The following is a 21,701-nucleotide window of genomic DNA, read 5'->3' as shown; positions in this document are numbered from 1 at the left end:
GATCTTCATTTCTGTAAATTTTGAGAATTTTTAGAGATAGTTGAATTTTCCGGCGAATTGGGGCGGCTAATGACGTGTGCGTGGCGGCGCGTGAGCCGAGTCACCCCCTGACCTTTCTAACCTAAGTTTGACACCCCAAATCCATAGGTGAAGTTTGATTGATGAAATCTCATCGTTTAAGCATAGTTTTGATAAAGACCGCTACTTGAACATTATGTGAATTGACGATCTGACCGTTGGATCGTCACCAAATTTGAATATATTATAATATGTAATATTTGAGGATATTATAAACTTACAGATTGGGAATATGATGTACGGATCTTCCCGAATTTGATTTGTAAGTGTGTAAAATAAAACGTTGACCGTCACTTGAATTGGCAATTGGCGGAGATCCAACCGTTGGATCGTAATGAAACTATAGTATGATGTTTTAGAAGCAAAATTTGGGTCTTTGGAAGTTACGGATCAGAAATCTAAGATGTGGATCTTTTGGATTGAGTTACGTAAGGTTGTGGACTCTACCGTTGATCTTTGACCGGCGGTTAACTTTTGGTCAATGAGTCTCAAATCATTCTAGAATGTCATTGGGATGTGTTTTATGTAAGTTATGTTTTCTATTGATAAGAGTTCCGAGACGTGAACTGAATAATTGTTCTAGGTAAGGATCGCTTGTGACATCTCTATATTCGTGCTAGAGAGTCGTAGCGCGGACCTCAGGTGAGTGGGTCATTTCCTTTTATCGTATGTATATCATTGATAGTTCCACAAAATGCTTTTAAATTGATTTATGCCTTTTATGCCATGTCATCTATATATATATATATTTGTGTATTCTAAAATACTATGATATGGTTGAGTTTTAGATTGCATTATGGTATAACCATATGCATATTACCTACATATAATTGTTGTGAATGCCTTGAAGTGCTAAGGTGAACACAGAACGTACAGGTTAGTTCAGGAGAGTTTATAGTATTATTTGAAATGATTAAGGCATGACTATATTAGTGTTTTGTGCAACTTTGACACTGTTGTATAGGTTGCAATGATAGGCAAATCCGACACTGTCGTACAAGTTGCCTATGAGTCGTATAGGTTGCATTAGGCAACTTCGACTCAGGGGTTATCATGGATTGATTTATGAGTCGTACAAGTTGCATTAGGTAACTCCGACTCAAATGTTATCATGGATTGATTTATGAGTCGTACAGGTGCGTTAGGCAACTCCGACTCGTGGGTTACCATAGATTGATGAGCACCTGATTTATATTGTTGTTGCCGATATGTAGTGATTTGGAATATTCTTGGATTTACTATTGATTTACATTTGATTTCATAATTATATGTAGTATGATTTCCTGGAACCTATACAGGTATTACAACGAGGGGTTATATCATTTAAAAGGTCTTTATTAAAGCGTTATATTCCAGCCCATTCACTCTTGTTTTTATCCCTCCAAGTTCTAGTAGCAGAGTTTTCATATCGACGAGGATTCGTGGCAAGTCTTGGTATTGAAGATTACCTTCGACGGTATGATTTTCAATCAACTCTACTGTACTTTACTTATGCTCTGACGTCACGTGTGAAATTGGATCATTCCCGCTCATAGTGCACTCTCGTGTTTAGGCACCTTTAGGTTTAAATTTATTCACATATTCCACATCACCACAGTTTATGGCTTCGTCACCTTCTAGGTGTCGGCCAACACAACTCAATTTGGAGTCCTAGTGGACAATCCAGGTCGAGATGTGTCAGTTTGGTATCAAAGCATAAGTTAGGTAGTATTGCGTTCATAACACACGTGACGTAAGCATTCTTGATTCTTAAACCTGATTTCTGAATCTTGCCACCTCATTGAATACGAAAAATGTGTTAGTTTTCCTAAGTTTGGGCAGTTTTGTCGACTTGTCGACATTTTAGAAGATCATTTTGGTAAATGTCTCTAAATTATAAGGGAAGAATTTCCCTGCCAAGGAAATAGGTAGATTTGGGATAAGTTGATGGCCCTGAAGTAGGGCTACTATATTGATAGTTGTGTATCTCGAGGGGAGAATTTCCTATAAATTCCACTACTATCTATCATTTTTCCAATCTTTTCAAGTTAGGAAACCATTGATAGTCTTGATTCCTTGGCAGTACCCATTAATGTTTCACTTACTAGAATCTTTACGAAGTTTTAGTTTTAGTCGAATTTTTTCAGAGAAGTCCGAGTAACAATGTAGTACTATAGGGGTAGCACTCGACGAAAGAGCATCTTGGGATAATCACTTTTGGTCCCTGATAGCACAAATTTTTCCAAACACACTAGTGATCATTCTGGATCTTCAGGGGGAAGATCGATTTCCGTTTAGGTCCGTTCTAAAGTAGATTACTCGAAAATTCTATTTTTCGACTTTAGAAGACTCCAACCAATACTAATTTTCCACGTTACTTATGGTGCTATACCCATCATTTTTTATGAGCATTGGCATGGGAGTAAGAATTGTTATATCTACGGTCAGTTGAAATCTTTGAAGTAGTAAGTATTTTCCTTAGAATTGTGAAACCAGTTCTATACCAATAAGCTGACTAACAGTTACTGTTGGAGTGTAAGAAACTAAATTTAGGAAAGTTAGGGGCAAACTCTATATTTAGATAGTAAACTCACGGTTTGTTAACCATATTACCTATTTAGGTAATCAAAACTTCTTCAATTGGCCATCCTTGATCACTTCAACAGGTAGACAATAGAATCGAAAGACGAGATGATATCTCTGTTGGAGTGATTTGAGTGTCGAGAAAACTGTGAAGACTTTTTAGTTCATGTCATAAAGTTGGTTAGTAGTATAGTACGTTTTGAGGATGTTTACCTTTGGCATCCATTCTCAAATTTTTACTTGGGAATCCACCAAATGTGAGAAGTAGAATACACCGTTGATCCACCTTATTAACATCACATTTATTCTCCCTATTTCTTATCGAACAACTCCTATATCAGTTTTCCTTATGACTTTTCGAACAAGCCCTTCTTCATTGAAAGAACTTAGTTATTAAACACTTTATCTTGGAAATCTCAAACTTATCTACGAAGGTGAAAGACTGAGCTTCAGGATAGTGCCTAGATTTTAGCAACTCCCTCGGAAGACGATTAGAAACCATTATCCCCTACTTTGAATTGATGGTCTAATCGACCAACCTTTGTAAATCAAGTTTCCTTGTGTAGTTTGACGAATTCATAATAGTCTTGTAGATGATTATCTCATCTACTCTAGTAACGAGATTAAATTCTCCAATCATCAAAAGTCAGCTTCACATCAAATTCCTCAAATATTACCTTTGTGTAAATTGGTACTTTGCCTGGGAGATGTGATTTACGTAAATGATATTCTTTTCTTTTCTCCAAAAAGGGTAGTAATGGAAGAAAGTTGGAATTCTCACAAAGTGTTGTGAAATTCGAGACAAACTTTGGTCTTGTCGACCTTATTGAAAAATGGTTATTGATTCTTCGACTATAGTGTTTTTCTTCACTTGTCGACCGAGGAAAATTAGTTTGGTTTGGGATGTTAATTATGAATAAAGTTTCTGACAATGAACTGTTGTCTCACCTTACCTTTTCTTTACATTTTTCGATGACATTGATTATTTGAAAATCCATGATGACGTGTTCTCTGGATGTTCGACTGTGCTGAGTCAGCATGATGAAGAATCGCATATACTTTCCAACGGTTAAAACCGTCTGAAATGAACCATCCTATTCTTGACTAGAATCAAGTGTTATTATCTTCATTTGAAACATCGGATGACACTTCTCGGTGAGAACGTGTCTAGAACCTTTACCAACCTTAGATTTCTCAAATAGATTTTTAGTTGAGATAAGCTAAGATTTCTGATAGTGATGATGGAAGAACTAAATCAACTTCTACGATTTCCCTATCATGAATTATCCCAATTGTGCAAATGTATTACTATTTAATGCGGCAAAAGACTTATGTATACTTGAACATTTTCGGCTTGTCTTATCCTGCCTCAGTTGGAGTTCACAGGTATTGTTTTGACGTTACTTGCAAGATATCAAGAAATGGTTTGAATAGTTGTAATTACTTCTTGTATATGAAGGGAGTTGGGAAGTATCAACATACACTTTCAATACAAGGTATCTTGTACATGTGTAAATGATGATGATGATGCTTCGATGTTTATAGATAGACATGATAAGTCAATCCATTTTTATTGTTCTAGAGGGACTGCATTTTTTGATCACTTAGTAAATTTCCTGATTCATGAAATTGTCAAATTTCTTGGGCGTTTAGACCAGCTTATATTCTGATGGGGATTCCATATTCACCTCTTTGTGCTGGAAGGTATTCTAGTCAATTTTGGGTCCGTGTCTACCCTACTACACTTTGTATTATTTTTTAAACAAGCAAATCGTCTAGAGGAGTTGCTAGGACTTTGACATTTAGTCGTGAACGTTAAATTCTCAATCACCCAACAAATACTCTGCTAAACGAATCTTAACCGTTGGTGATGAATGTTCCAAAAGCTACCGTTGTAGCAAGATGTTATACATTAATTTCAATATCCTAGTATTCTAGATTTGTTGGACTTATTTGACTTTCAAATTCTTGATTGTTTTTATTGGTGTAGTTTTGCTAAACTCGAGGAAAAATTAAATATGAACTTGCTCACTATAGTGTTATGAACTGCATTGCTGGGTTATGTGGTGTGTATGTCGCTACTATATATCACTGTGACACATGTTTCATTTCCAAGTCTTGGGAAGCTTTCTTGAGAGTCGTATTATTAAGCTTTGTCACGTATCGCATTTCACCCCAGGCTAATGGTTAGTCTCAACGAACTATCCGGACATTGAAGGGCATATTACTTTTGAATATTTTACAGTTTTAGCCAGTCATGGCAAGCACTTACCTTGTGTAGATACGGTTACATTTCTGGTTTGGCTATGGTATTGTCTAAGCCTTAGTATAGAGATTTTACGCACTGAACATGTTTGAAAAAAATGAGAATTGCGAACAGGTATTTAGATGATCGAGATTATGATATAGAAAAATTATGATTATTGTTAATGTTACCCGTGAGGGTAGTGCGTGAGCACGATTGAGACTTGGATCATCGATGTATGTATATTTCCCAATGAGGGGCAAGATGGTAATATTTCACCCTCGGGAATTTGTTACTTGCTTATTGAGACAGCAGTAAGTTATTGGTATTGCGGGTTGCAGACCGTAATATCAATGACTTATTCGTTGCGTTCGTTAAGCAAATAGACAAGTAACTCATTCTATGTTAGCATTTGTATTTACTTATTTAGTTAGTTATTTATTATCTGGGCTCAACCCAAAGATACTACATGTTCATTTTCGGGGTACGTAACGCAACGAGTGCGTAGGTGAAAAATAGTCTATGTTTAGTTTTAATTTTAGTACAATAACTTTATGTTATTATATACGTATATAGACCTTTTCCTATCTTCTGGAGCACATTATGTTTTAGCAAATGATTTCAAAATTTCGGGGATAAAATTTTTTAAGGTGGGTAGATTGTGACAACTCGTCCCTAAAATTTCGTTTTTATTTATTTTAATCGACAGAATTGACGAAAATGCCCTAGAGGCAAGGATTTTGACTTTTGTTGACCATCGTCTAGAGGAACGTATGATTTATTGATTTATTCTCTTGGCGTATTTTTGTAATACTCGTTGGTATGAACACTTAGGCGAAAGCCGTTCGTGAGTCCAGATTATAACAGTATAGTTACAGACATTTGAAGTTGTTTCACTAAATTATAGATTTAAAGGAAAATAAACTCCCACCATGTGGGAATTGTAACCAATTAGAGAAACAGGAAAGGAAGGATCAACCAATCAGAAAAGGGGTGGAAAGGAAAGGAAAAAAAAAAAAAAAGAAGGAAAAAAGCCCAGCTTCCCGTGCACCAGCCCGAATCCATTTCCGGCGGTTTCTGCCATTCTTTCCATCGATTCATCACCATTCATCGCCTACAACCCCTTCCTTAACCTTCCCTCTTCTATCTCCAACCAAATTTGAGGATTTTTAAGGTCCAATTCGTGCAGAACCCCACCGGTGCACCAAAGGCGCTCAATGGTGATTTCTCCAATCCAGCGAGTTTCACCACCCACCACCACCCTTAGTCAACTCTCCTTGGATCCAGGAACAAAACCTAACTAGTTATAGGGGCGTTGGAGTACTGAGGAAGTCGAATCGAAGAACACCCACCTTAGGGTTTCCTACGGACTTGGCCACAGGTATAAAGTTTTCTCTACTCTGTGAGATCTTCATTTCTGTAAATTCTAAGAATTTTTAGAGATAGTTGAATTTTCCGGCAAATCGGAGAGGCTAACTGCCGTGTGCGGCGGCACATGAGCTGAGTCACCTCCTGACCTTTCTAAGCTAAGTTTGACACCCCAATTCCATAGGTCAAGTCCGATTGATGAAATCTCATCATTTGAGCATAGTTTTGGTAAAGACCGCTACTTGAACATTATGTGAATTGACGATTCGACCGTTGGTTCGTCACCAAATTTTAATACATTATAGTATGTAATATTTGAGGATATTATAAACTTACAAATTGGGAATCTGACGTACGGATCTTCCCGAATTCGATTTGTAAGTGTGTAAAATAAAACGTTGACCGCCACTTGAATTGGCAATTGGCGGAGATCCAACCGTTGGACCGTAATGAAATTTTAGTATGATGTTTTAGAAGCAAAATGTGGATCTTTGTAAGTTACGGATCGGAAATCCGAGGTGCAGATCTTTCGGATTGAGTTACGTAGGGTTGTGGACCCTACCATTGATCTTTGACTGACAGCTGACTTTTGGTCCATGAGTCTCAAATCATTCTAGAGCGTCATTGGGATGTGCTTTATGTAAGTTATGTGTTCTATTGATAAGAGTTCTGAGACATGAACTGAATAATTGTTCTAGGTTAGGATTGTTCGTGACGTCTCCATATTCATGCTAGAGAGTCATAGCGCGGACTTCAGGTAAGCAAGTCATTTCCTTTTATCGTATATATATCATTAATAGTTCCACAAAACGCTTTTAAATTGATTTATGCATTTTATGCCATGTCATATATATATATATATATATATATATTTGTGTATTCTAAAATACTATGATATGGTTGAGTTTTAGATTGCATTATGGTATAACCATATGCATATTACTTACATATAATTGTTGTGAATGCCTTGAACTGCTAAGGTGAACGCGGAACGTACAAGTAAGTTCAAGTAAGTTTATAGCATTATTTGAAATGATTGAGTTAGGGTATGACTATATTAGTGTTTTGTGCAACTTTGACACTATCGTGCAGGTTGCAATGACAGGCAACTCCGACACTATCGTACAGGTTGCATTAAGCAGCTCCGACTCAGGTTAATCATGGATTGATTTATGAGTCGACAGGTTGCAATAATAGGCAACTCCGACTCAGGTGTTATCATGGATCGATTTGTGAGTCGTACAGGTTGCGTTAGGCAACTCCGACTCATGGGTTACCATAGATTGATGAGCACTTGATTTATATTGTTTTTGCTGATATGTAGTGATTTGGAATATTCTTGGATTTACTATGGATTTACATTTGATTTCATGCTTATATGTAGTATGATTTCCTGGAACCTATACAGGTATTATAGCAAGGGGTTATATCATTTAAAAGGTCTTTATTAAAGCTTTATATTCAGGCCTACTCACTCTTGTTTTTATCCCTCCAAGTTCTAGTAGCAGAGTTTTCGTATCGACGAGGATTCGTGGCAAGTCTTGGTATTGAAGATTACCTTCGACGGTATGATTTTCAATCCACTCTACTATACTTTACTTATGCTCTGACATCATGCGTGGAATGGGGTCATTCCCGCTCACAGCGCACTCTCATGTTTAGGCACCTTTAGGTTTAAATTTATTCACATATTCCACATCACCACACTTTATGGCTCCGTCACCTTCTAGGTGTCGGCCAACACATCTCAATTTGAAGTCCTAGTGGACAATCCGAGTCGGGATGTGTCAAAAAACCCAAGTGTTGTGCAGAGCTTGCACCGCTTAAGCCAGAGAAGGGTGAGAAGATGATGGTTTTTTATTAAAATTTGAGCCCCTTTGGTTAAATAACATTTTGGGATGGTTTTTGGTTAAATATTTGTTGGCCCAAGCCTTTTCATTAAAGCTCCCTAATAAAAATGACTTCTCCAAACTTTTTCTTAACCAAAAACACCCTAATAATTTTATTTAATAAAAATCTTTTGAAATTTAATAAAATGAAAAAATAAATAAGGACAAAAATACTAAAACAAACTGAAGAGCGAGTCCCGTGTACCCACCCTTCTCTCTTTCTCATGTCACTCCTTTGTCTCCTCCCTTTTACTTTGAATTTTTATTTGTTTGTATATAGTTTAATAATATGAACTAGTTATCACATGCCAAATTCAACAAATGAATATCTACAAATTTTTAATAAAAAAGATTTAATGAAGTTTAATTAATAAGAGATAATGTTCCTTAAGATAATAATTTCTAAAAACAGTATTTCTTGGAACAATGTCACTATTTTTAGAAGGGTTTTTATCACAAAAGATCCCGGAGATTGACCAAACTCATCATTTTGGCCCCTGAGTTTCAAAATCAATCAATCTAGTCCTTGATATTCACTGTCGCACATCAATGTGGTCCTTCCATTAGAAATCCATTAATAATTCTATTTGTTTACTTGTGTGGCATACATATAGGACCCACAAGTCCAATAATATAATGTCAGGGGCAGGCCCCACTTCCAGCCCTCACGCATTGGACATGTCGCTTTGCTGCAACCTCCACTTTTTTGGGCGCGTCCACGTGCATAAGTGGGCCAACCCTTCAACCTTGGCCTAAATTTTGGATTAAATTTGTCCAAATTTTAAGTTTTAACATAAAGTTTATTTTAGGGCCAACCACTTGAGAATGAATGGGTTAGGTAGAATCTAAATTTTTGTGAGCCAAACTTCTAAACCTAGCATAAATTATGAATTAAATTTGCCCAAATTTTAGGTTTTAACCCCAAACTTATTTCAAGTCCAACAATTGAAGAAGGATTAGGTTAGTTTAAAACCTAAATTTTAGGCTTTTAACCCAATAATTGAAAATGGTCTAAGTATGCCACTTTAGATGTCCGTGCTGACACACCCCGACCTTCAAAACTCCTCGACTTGGCCTGAAAATGTTTAACTCAAACTCGCTGAGTTTGGTCCTTCCAAGTTCGACGTCCAAAACTTGGTCAACGCGTGATCCAGTGGTATGGTTGTGTTCGTGGAATCAAGATGAACACAATGGTGTGGTTTTTGGGTTACGTTGGTGAGGTTTGGTGTGAGTTTGAGGGAGTTTTGAAGGTTGGGGTGTGTCAGGTGCAAAGTCTATGAAAAATTGGAACCCATCAAATATACACGAGCGTAATAAATTGACCTCTTAAATACGTTATCTAAACTACATATTAATAAAAGGATTTTTATCACAAATAGTCCCTAAAATTGACCCTCACCATCAAGATGGTCCTCGAAATTGAAAATCAATCAATGTAATCCCTGAAAATAGGTCTCACAAATCAATGTGGTCCTTCTATCATAAATCTGTTAAAAATTCCATTAAGTGTTGAAGTGACACATAAATGGGCCCCACAAGATTTACACGTGTTAATCACAAATAGTCCCTGAAATTGACCTACACCATCAAGATGGTCCCTAAAATTGAAAATTGATGAATGTAATCCTTGAAAATAAGTGTTGCAAATCATTATGATTCTTCTGCGACAACTCTGTAAAAAAAAATTGTTATGTGCTGATGTGGGTTTCATAATTAATTAAAAAAGTTGTCTAAATATATTTTTGCACAATGGAACTTTTTTTTCTTATAGTAGGGCCTACTCTGAAAAGAGATCCCTTCCACAATTTTCAAAGGCACACAGCTTAACCAAGGCCTAATAGGGGGTTTGGAAATAGTTTTCAACCAACAATAGACGTACCTCAGTTATAACCTCATTATCTTAAGGCAAACCTCGTCGTTCTTTGAGTCACCAGACCATCAAGGAAGCCCCCGCCGAACAAGCTCTCTAAGATTAAAGTTGTGAGGATGTTTATCTCCTAAATATTAACGGTGATGTCCTAGAAGTTGTTGCCAATCGGGCAAGTCGTCACCAAAAGTGATCTCAATCCAGGTTCAATTTGGTGAAAAGTATCGAAGTGTGTAAAGATGGGTGTATGGAGATTTTGTTTTCAGAGAATAGACAGCGAAGGAGATAGAGGAATGTGAACTAGGATCGGAGGTGATTGCAGGACTAGGTTTTTGGGTTGACATCTTTTTATTAATTATTAAAAAGAATTTTTTTTTTATTTAATTAGACTTGTGTGATCTGTTTATGTGTACACATAACAAATTTTTTTTTACATAATTATGAAAGAATGAGTACATTGATTTGGAACACTTACTTGCAGAACTATATTGATCGATTTTCAATTTTAGAGATCATTTTGATGTCATGGGTTAATTTCAGAAACCATTTTGATGTCGCGAGCCAATTTCAGAGACCATTTGTGAGAAAAAAAGGGACTTATAGGATCCATTTATGTGCCACATTAACACTTAACAAGAATTTTAACAGAATTGTGACGAAATGACCACATTGATTTGCAACACCTATTTTCAAAGACTATATTTATTGATTTTTAAATTCATGAACCATCTTAATGGTAAGGATCAATTTCAAACACCATTTGTGATAAAAATAAAATATAAAAATAAAAAACCCTTAATAACACTCACTTTGTCAATTAGAATCAGTGAAATTACAATTATACCTTTTAATACATAACTGAAAGAAAAATGTGAGAAAAAAAAATGAAGATATTAAAGTAATTTCAAACAAACTATTTACTGTTTTTTTTCTAAGTCATGTCACCCTATCACTACCCTCTAAACTCACTCTCTTTCCCGTTCTCTCTCCATTACTGCCAATACTTTTTTTTCTCCTGATGCCTGCATAACTCCTACCAAAAAAAAAAAATTTAAAAACAATATTTGAGAAGAATAAAAATAAAATTATATTTCTCACACAAAGTGTGACCTTTGCTAGTTTAGTATAAAAAAAAAAGAGGGCACATTTTCCACGTCATGCATACCATATAATCATTACATGTGTATGATCAAAACTAGAAAGTTCGGTATCCTCAACAAAAACAAGTAACTATCCTTCAACTAAAAACACTCAATGCATGTCCGCAGACTTTTTTTCCACTCCCGCATCTGAGCAGCGGTTTAAGCTCCAAACTTGGCCTCGTAAACTTGTGGTTGCTGCACAAGACACCAAAAGGCGATGAGCAACAAGATTATTTATGAAAATGAAACCAAAAGAAAAGGGTGCGGCAACGAGAAATCAACCCAACAGTTAACAAAACCATGATGGAGTCCTAGACAACATCTACACTACTACATGCTCAGTTTTGACGAAGAAACAAAGTCGACTCAAACTTATTGTCAGAAAAGTTTCCACGTGCTATAACAAAAATGTCCAACAATAATACTTAGACATCATAAATTATATGTGCACACTCGTAAGTTCATAACAAGAAAACTAAGGCCTTCGTTTGGTGAGTAGAATTGGATTGGAATAGATAATTCTCCAATTTCAAGGCAAATCGAAGGTAGATTATTCATTTATAGGGGATTAGAAGAGGATTAGACATGAAGAAAACTCAATCACTTCTAATCCTACCATTTTAAAGAGGATTGGAATGGAAAAGTTATCTTCATATGTAATCCATCTTCTACCCTCTTCCTAGTGGGTCATAATTTCTTCATTTCTCCCCATAACATGCCTCAACGTTTGAGAGTTATCCATTTCAATCCAATCCTATGCACCAAACGAGCCCTTGCATCTATTTTTTCAGATCCACACAGGAATCACCAAAAACATACTTGACAACAGAAAGTTAAAGACACGTTACCATGAACAGGGCTGAAATCAGCCTTCTTGCAAACCATCTCAAATGCATTGCATGTTGAGCTCCGGCTGCTGCTTCCACAGTTTCAAACCGCAAATACACAAAACCAGCACTGTTTCTGTATCAAGCAAAGCAAATTACGAGAAAAAAGACCAATTCAGTTTTGAAATTCACCTGCTCCCTCAAATATCAAACGCAATACATGTATGCAGAAACAAGTGGGAAAGAACTGCTTTTGTAAAGTATCTTTTCACATTATCAAACAAAATAAAATTGAAAATACAAAGGATTTTAGAAAAGAAAAAACTTTGGTTCTTAACCAGGATTCGACAAAAATATTTCATCATTCAACGTGACATTATTTATTGGGGTGTGATATCCACACACCCCTTTTGCAGTCTTTATAGATTTGGAAAAAGCGTATGATAGGGTCCCAAGAGACACTCTTTGAAGGATTTTAGAGAAGAAAGGAGTACGAGTAACATATATCCAAGTTATAAAGGATATGTATGATGGAGCAAAGACTGTTGTAAGAACACATGAAGGACAAACTCAAAGCTTCCCCATAACTGTAGGGCTACATCAAGGCTCATCTTTAAGTCCTTACTTTTTTGCATTGGTAATGAATGAGTTAACGAGACATATTCAAGATGATATTCCTTGGTGTATGGTCTTTTGCAAACGATATAGTGTTGATAAATGAAACTAGGAAGGACTAAATGTGAAGCTTAACCTTTGGAGAGAAGTGTTGGAATCTAAAGGTTTTCGCCTAAGTTGGTCAAAGACAGAGTATCTGGAGTGCAAGTTCAGTGCAAACGGAGGCTCAAATGAGTTACGGGTGAGGATTGGAGATCAGGAAGTACCAACGAGCGACCAATTTTGCTACCTAAGATCTATCTTGCAAAAGAACAGAGAGTTTGATGGAGACCTCAACCATAGAATACAAGCTGGACGGAAGAAGTGGAAGAGTGCATCCAATGGGTTGTGTGACCGTCGTATGCCACTGAAGCTCAAGGGTATAGGATGGCAATAAGACCAGCAATGCTTTATGGCACGGAGTGTTGGGTGGTGAAGCATCAACACGTACATAAAATGGGTGTAGAAGAGATGAGAATGCTTCGTTGGATGTGTGGACACACGAGAAAGGATAAGATTAGGGATGAGGATATCCAAGGTAGAGTAGGAGAAGCTGAAATTGAAGGAAAGATGAGAGAGAATAGGTTACAGTGGTTTGGACATGTGAAACGAAGCCTACTGACGCTCCGATTAAAAGATGCGATTGCTATACAGAAGTTCAAGGCCAAGGGGATAGAGGAAGACCTAGGAAAATTTTGGAAGACACTCTAAGAAAGGACTTAAAAGTACTTAGATCTGTTCTGACGTGGCACGGAACCGAGCTTTCTAGGATTCATACAGCTTACCCCACTTAGTGAGAAAAGATTTTGTTGTTGTTAATCTTTTTCAATTCATTCGATCCAACGGGCAAAAATTAAGAGGGTGTGTGAGAAGTAAAAAAGGATGTGTGGATAGCACACCCCTATTTATTTTCTTGAACAATATTCAACGTAACAAAAATTATATTAGTTCTCAATGTTATAAGGGTTTTGAGAAATGAGAATAGAGGCATCTACTAAAAACTATTTATTTTCATATAGAGGAATCTACTAATTTTTTTTCTCTATTTCATATGGTTTTGCAATGGGCTCCTTTCGGTTTCGATGCCTCTATAATCAAGCACAACTCAAGAAACTGAACACCCAACCCTTAGTTGAATCTCCCTTGGGAGTTCTATTTTCCAATTTCCTCCACCCTATAAGGTGAGACTGGCCCTCCCCACCCCAAAACACAGAAAGTGCCCACCCAGTATTTCATAAATATCAACGACATCTTGCAATAATATTACACAAACAAGAAATTCATATTATAATTGCATACTTAGTATTCATATTTAAGCACTTACTTGTCCACATAAATATGCTTCACCTGGCCATATTTCGAACATTCTTCTTCAACATCCTCTTTAATGTCTATATCAAAATCTGGCTCCCTCTGCAAACATAATACTGAATTTTAGGACTAAAAAGTACTTGGGGAGGCAAGTGAAAACAATTTTTGCAAAGAACACACACCTCAGTGGCTGGATCGAACATATTTTTCAGTAGTAGACATTCGCTGGGGTTTCCAACAGGTTCATTGACTGCAACTGCTGCTGGAAGAATAGGAGCAGAGACTGCAGCTTGACCATTGATTGGCAACACAACAGCTAGTTGATTAGGAGCTGCCCCATTCAGCGCAGGAACTCCAAGAGAGCCCACAATACTACCGAAAGAGAGAATCAGACATAGGAAAACGACATAACTACCAGAAAGCAGTGAGGAAAAATGGTTGCACACCTTGTGGCAATACCAGTGCGATCCAGCTTCTGCATTAGCAGTGCTCTAGATTGGGCATTTAAAGACTGCAAAGAAAAGCACTTAACATTGGAGAGGAAGTCTCTTTTGTAGAAATTAGATTATTCAGTAATATCATACATATCAATAACAGGTCATACATTAAGGTTGGGTAGTGTTATCCACAAACCCATTTTCACTACTCATACACCCCTCTCATTTTTCAGCCATCGGATCGAATAAATTGAAGAAGATCAATGGCAAAAAATTAACAAGGGTATGGGGAGGTAAAAATGGGTGTGTGAATGCCACTATCCATTAAGGTTTCTCTATCCTATGCCAATTCCACCTGTTTTGTTGTATTTCTCCAATACAATATCCAGGAGGATGAAAAAAGCCTTCTCTTCCCACCGGATGTATACATGCTAATATACTATACATAGTATTATTGATATCTAATGCTTTGCGTATTATTATTGATAACGAATACTATGCATAGTAATGAATATTACTGCTATCTAATACTATGCATGTACACATGCAAATATATAATACTACATGCATAGTATTAGATATCTATGCAGTCGAGTAATAAAAACACACGGGCTGACCTAAACCCTAATATATAATAAGAGAAATTAGGTTATCATCCTTCCTTTTGCTACTCCTTTGATTAAAACCTTATTTATTTTCATTTTTTGATCAAGGTCCTTGGTATTAATAACATCATTAATTATTTCAATAATAAAATATTTTTTATTTCTAAATATATTCATTTAATGTTAAAAATGTTACAATTAGTATATTTATATTTATGGCTAAATTTTTTATCGTATATTTTTATTTTTAGTTTGTACCCATTTTTAATTTGCAACCCTTTTTTAATTTGTTCCAATTTTCTTTTCAGTTTTAATTTTTACCCATATATTAATTTCTTTTTGTGCCCATATTTTATAAAGTTTTATTTGTATTTGTACCCATTTTTTTTATTTATTTGTACCCATTTTTAATTTTGCTAAATGTACCCATGCTAATTATATGTACCATTCATGTAATTTTTTTCAAATTTTTAATCTTAAAATGTACTCATTCTTAAATATACCAATTTGTTATAGGTAAAATGTACCCTTTTTTTTTATATAAAATCTATTCAATTTTTTTCTAATCCATTTTTTAAACTTATATGGGTACTTTTTTTTTTTTTTTTGTTGATTTGAGAATGTATCCATGTTAAGTTTAATTGAAGAAATTTACTAATATTATTAAGCCTAATATTTTTTTTTTTGGGTGATTTTGAAGAATGTACCCATGTTTTGGTACAATAATTTTTTGGTTAATTTTGATGAATGTACCCATGTTTACACACATACACACACACAAATAATATATTTATATTTTAATATTTTTAATCCCACAAATTATGATTTTTTATTTAAAATCTCATTAATATAAACAACTATAAATTTCAATTTTTAATTTAAAAAAATATAGTAACGTACATAGAAATAAATTATCACATTAATTTCAGGGACTTGGATCAAAAATTGAAAGCCAACAAGGTTTTAGTCAAAGAATTTTCATAGCTAGGGACCGCATCCAAAGTCTCCCTATATAATATTACTGATATCTAAAACTATGCATGTATACATGCAAATATATAATACTAATGCATAGGGTTAGATATCTATACACAGTCGAGTAATAAAGACGTCCAGGGGCTGACCTAAACCTTAACATACACACACACATGCATAGTATTAGATATCAAAAATAACCTTTTTTCTCAGTGTTTTTTAAGATTGGATACAAATACTCTTATGAGGAGTGCACAATTAGATTTTTGGAGTGCCAATAGTAGTCCCTTTTATAAATACTCTTTATCAAAATATTTCAGTCAAAACTTCCATCATTTAGTCTAAACATTGATATTTTATTAATATTCACATTCATTTGACATTTAATTTTTTTTCCTTTACATTAATATTTAGTGCTTTGAGTATTCGTGAACGTACTAATAGTCATCAACATAATGAAAATGTTGAAACTCACCAAACCACCCCCATCATCATCATCAAAGTCTGCAGATTTTGCTCCAGCATCTTGAGATCCAACATGATCTGTAACAGATGAAACCTACACACAAAGTGTCCAATAACATTCAACTTCCCATCAAAACTATTACAAAAATACAAGCCTACCTTGATAGTTCGACCAGCAATCTCCAACTTTCCATTCAAACTTTGAGCAGCCTTTGCATGTTCTAGATGAGCAAACTATAAACATAATGACCAAATAAATAAGCACCAACAAAATGTAACAATCTTCTAAACTTAAAATGAGAAGTAGACACTGACTTGAACAAAGCCAAAACCCTTGCACTGTCCTGTCTCAAGATCAAGGGGAAGTTGCACAAGCTCCACTGGTCCAAACGGTTCAAAAATCTGAGCATTCAACATAGAAATATATGGTTGTGAGAAACGAACTCAAAATATATAACAGAAATGAAATTCGGGAATACTATTTTCAACTGCTGTCTAGTCCTAGTTTATAGCATGGTCTCCCTGACCCTGAGAACAGCATAACATGTGATACTTCAGTGAATCAGTAATCTTATCTATGATTCTACTCACGGTGTCTATAATAAATCCTAAGGAATGACAGTTCATCATAGTCTAGCACTCCCTTGCTTTCTTTCTTTTCATGTGTTTGCTGTTGTGAAAGTATACATTTCACATTAACACATATGTAGCCATCCAGTAGCTTACATATAGATAATATACTGCAGCTTACATGTATAGCCGTGCCCAAGAACACACCCAGGCTAGCCTCGAGGCTAGTTTTTTAAAACATCAGTGAGTGTTGCGTGCGTGCACATTTAATCTATATATGTATATATATACACAGAAGGGAGAAGTGAAAAGGTGAAACTTTCATAATCCCATAAAAAAAGGCCCTGGTTATTAAATTGCTAAGGGGCCACATAATTATATAGGAGGGTAAACTTGGGAAAAAAATTTAGATTAAAATAGTAAACTATATATATATATATATATATATATATATATATATATATATAAAAGACTATAAGGATACAAATATACTAGGAAGTTACACCTCCCTCCTTTTCACTTCATTTCCTTATCCGTTACATATAAATATTTACTCTGGAAAAACTTCACACACACATACACATATTTAGAACATTAAACCAAGACGAACTGAGCATAAATACCTCTCTAAGGTGAGTCTCAGTCATGTTAAAATGCAAGTTCCCCACATACAGTTTCCTATCAACCGCACCATATGGCCCTACAACACCTGCAGCCCCACTCGTGTTGGACTGAACAAGATTCTTTTCAGCCTCAGAAGGTTTCACCATTACAGGTTGCCCCAGAAGTAGTTGGCCAGAAAGAGCTATAGCCATTGGCACAGACATTGCATCATAGAACTCAATATACCTGCAGTATCACCGGGCCTTTATAGTAAGTTTGATGGAATATACAAGACCATAAGTATTCTAGTCAAAATTTACAAAGCATATATCAAAGAGATGTAGGGAAACAAAAACTATAGGGCAGAAAGCTCAAGCTGAATTTCTTTTGATGAATCTAATGACTCATATAAAAGAAAATGTTAGCTCATCACAACAAAATAAAGAAAATAACAAATATTTCATTAGAAATTGATCGATTAATGAATACAATAGAAAAAGGCAGAATGGGGGCAAATTTGAAGCAAGTCTTCTTCTAGTTCACTAGGAGCTACAAGTTTGATAATGAAAATCCCAATCACAAAAACTTAACAGTAAACTTAAATATACATACATATATACATTATACATATATATTGCCTTAACTAGGACTCGAAGATCATAGAGATGTCAATAGACTTAGAGCTTATGAAACACTGGAACGAAGGGAAATGGAGATAAAATTCTCCACCGACCCTACCCTGAGAAATTTTTGCATAAAAAAATAATCTATTATCATAAATAATATCACCAAATGGGAGGACCATTAGATGAAATTTTTCGGAAAGGTGCACCGGGATTCAGAATGGCCCTTATAACACGAAACATGAAGACGAAGAAAGCAGGAAAGGATGTAAAATAGGTTTATGTCATCTACCTTGAGTACGCAGCATGAATTGATTAAACATGAGTGCAAGGTATTCCCACCATCCCTCATCATTATCGCATTGCTAGTCTATTAAAGAATACAGTTAAACTTGATTCTAAAAGGATGATATACTATCATGTATCTTACAAAGAACACACGTGTCTATGATACAGTTTCATTTAAATGCACATACCCAACTCCCTTTGACCGTCTAGAATTCCTGTCCATGATCAGGCGTACATCCCTCACCTGAAAGTGACAGAAAAACAATTAGACAAGTGTCAGATCATTTAGAAATTTATGAACTTGAAAGAAAATTGGCTTATACAGAGGTTTTTGATATTAAAACAGCATGATAAAACACCTAGTTTGGGGTGTTCATAAGATGCCCACATAGCTCATTTGTACATTTTCACTCACCCCTCATATACAGAATGTTGAGAGAATATAAAGTCATTATATTACTCGTAACTGAAGGCAGAGGAGCATGTACTGCAACAGGAAGCAAATGAATCTCAATAACATGCATTTGAAGAGCACTCATGCAACAAGATTGAAATTATTCTCAGATATGTAGGAGTAACCAGAATCATAATGCAAGGTGTCACAAAATGAGAATTAAAGGTACAAAACCTTGTTATGAAGTTTTCCCTTATTCTTATGAGTCTTAATACTTACTTTTAAAATGAAGGGCATTCTAGTAATTTTATTTCAAACTGACTTACGGATACTGACTTTTCTAAATTTTTTTCTAACCAAAAAAAAAAAAAAAAAAAACTTTTCTTTTACGTAAACATTAACTCACACATGTATAGCATGTACATGCTGCTATTATTATATAAAATAACCTTTATAAAGAGAATTGAAGAAAAAACATCTAAAATGTAAAAGAAAGAAAGAATGAAGTTAAGCCAACCTTGCCCGCTTTTGAGAAGAATTCATAAACATCTCGTTCAGTTGCCTTCAGTGGCATCTGTCATCATCAGATTATTAACCAACCAAAAAATAGTCAGATATATTGCAAAATGAAATTCATAAGGTTCCACAACTTAGGAAATTAGGTTCCCATATCAACAATCTTACGACATGTGCGAGTTAAATTTTAAAACTGAACAAAAATTAACTTGATTTTAAATTTCTAAACAGTTAAAACCACCTCTCATTTGTCTCATATTGTTGTGTATTTTTTACCAGCTCATTTTCTGACTATTTCCCTGTGGATGAACCATTAACAGCTTGTACTAAACATAATTTTCCAATCTTAATAATATTATCAAAGCTATAAGTTCTAAGAAACCTTACAGAAGGAATTTGGCTAAGAATTCATTGCAAATATAAATAAAATTTCTGAAGAGCAAAAACAGCAAGCCAGATACCTGGTAAGCAAAAACAGTTCTCTGATCCCTTTCTGGATCAGCTTCCGGCTCCACCGCTTCCTTTTTGTCCTTAAACCTCCTGCCATTTAAATGTCATTTGACACGGTTAAACAATTTTAAACTGTATTAGAATTAACCACTTTCAAATTGAAATGTTTAAGGACTACCTCTCATAAGCCAGGCAAATCCATACAACAAAAACATTTTGAGACATTTGGTATCAACTTTCAGTGACATTGTTCGACATAAAATAACGATGAAAGAAAAAATTATCCTATACATCATCGTATTGCCAACTGTAATTTCCGACGTATTAGCAAAACTCTTGACAAATAACTGAGATACACAGTATCTGGTGTATTATTGAGATTTTATACTCTCCAAATTACAAAATTCAACATTTTCACCAAAACAGAACAGTTGAGTTCACATGAAGTAATAATCAACAGTGAAAGAAGAAAAGGGTACAATGCGGATCTATAAGAGATATTACAAAAACCGAGCACAAAAACATATGATGAAAATTAAAAATAATAATAATCAGACATTATAGGAACAAAGCATGATATGTAGTTCCCACAAAACAATTTACATCACCACATAAAATACAGATGCAAGCACCAGCAACGACGACGAAGAGCAAACTAGTAGAAATACCAGAAGCTAATAAATGTATGAAACTAGCAAAACCAAACGAACAAAAATTAAGTAAATTGAAGAATAAACGCATTGTTTTATTACCTGCTCTCCCTCAACTCAAGCTCTCGATCTCTTTCTCTAATTTCCCTCTCCCTATCGCGTTCAGAGCGGCTCCTACTTCTGCGAGATCGCTCTCTCTCTTCTCGGTCACTACTCCTGCGAGGCTTCTCTTTCTCTTCGCGGTCGGAGCGACTCACACTCCTCCGAGACCTCTCATTCTCCTCTTTCTCTCTTCTCTCTCTGTCCTCCCTCTCTCTCCTATCTCTCCTCTCTCTTTCCCTTTCCTTCTCTCTTTCCTTCTCTCTTTCCCTCTCCTTATCCCTCTCCCTCCGCTCTTTTTCTCTCTCCTTTTCCTTGTCCTTCTCCTTGACCCTGTCCTTCTCTCTGCTACTCCTCTCTCTGTCTCTCTCCCTCTCGCGATCACGACCGTGGTCCTTATCCCTTTCACTGTCCCGGTCTCTCTCCCTCCCACTTCGATGGTGCCGATCCTTCTCTCGCCCGTTCTCGTGCTCCGCCTTTGACCTCTTACTGCTCTTCCTTTCGTCCTCTTCACCGCCCACCGAAACGTCGTCGCCAAACTCTCTCTTCCTGTAGCTCTTCTCGGTCCCTTTCTTGCTCGTTTTCTGCTTGGAGTCGCGGTCGTCGTTCTCCTGCACAGTCTTCTCCAGATAATCGTACTCGTCGAAGTCCATCGCTGGATTCAGAATTGCTCGTCAATCTTCTCCGAGCTAGGGTTCGTCGAAACCCCCTATGTTTAGCAGAAGGGGAAGAAATCAATATTGTGAAATTTTGTATTTCTAGGGTTTTGGTAAGGAATTGATTGGTCGCCGCGGGTTCTCTATTGTACCGTTCCGTGTGCTTAAAACGGATGGATCGTGCTTTGGTTGAATTTTGGTTTCACCTCATCTGGAACCACTCGTTCCACATTTGGAACACAAAATTATAACATTTTAAGACAAAAATACCCCTTATCTTTTTCAATATTTACACCATCCAAAAACCAAACCCCAAAATTCTATCTTTTTCGTTCCATCTTCTCTGCCTGTTGCTGCCTTTTCCCGTAGCCTTCCTCTTCATCTTCTCCCGCAGCAGCATCTCCAGGTTTGATCTTGATCTTCTCTT

General features: G+C 35.8%; 1 protein-coding gene across 2 annotated transcripts; it reads right to left on the bottom strand.

Moving 5' to 3' along the window:
* Positions 1–11,072: 11,072 nt before the first annotated feature.
* Positions 11,073–21,456, bottom strand: LOC137720254 (uncharacterized). 2 transcript variants are annotated; one of them, XR_011066480.1, is made up of 13 exons: positions 20,622–21,456; positions 19,881–19,959; positions 19,421–19,477; positions 18,698–18,753; positions 17,619–17,844; positions 16,741–16,827; positions 16,585–16,659; positions 16,436–16,519; positions 14,390–14,454; positions 14,126–14,315; positions 13,980–14,045; positions 12,000–12,114; positions 11,073–11,346 (listed from the first exon to the last, which is right to left on the bottom strand). XR_011066480.1 is itself a non-coding variant. In XM_068459296.1 (13 exons), the coding sequence occupies exons 1-13, from the start codon at positions 21,269–21,271 to the stop codon at positions 11,311–11,313; spliced, it is 1,809 nt and encodes a 602-aa protein (XP_068315397.1). In that variant the 5' UTR covers positions 21,272–21,456; the 3' UTR covers positions 11,073–11,310. The 2 variants fall into 2 exon arrangements, 1 of the variants encoding a protein (XP_068315397.1); XM_068459296.1 differs by having other exon boundaries at positions 13,957–14,045.
* Between the last annotated feature and the right edge of the window lie 245 nt (positions 21,457–21,701).

The sequence above is a fragment of the Pyrus communis genome, chromosome 16 (genome assembly GCF_963583255.1).
Source record: "Pyrus communis chromosome 16, drPyrComm1.1, whole genome shotgun sequence".
NCBI classification, from domain to species: domain Eukaryota; kingdom Viridiplantae; phylum Streptophyta; class Magnoliopsida; order Rosales; family Rosaceae; genus Pyrus; species Pyrus communis.
Note: the sequence above shows the minus strand (reverse complement) of the source record. Positions and strands in the feature narration are given on the sequence as shown.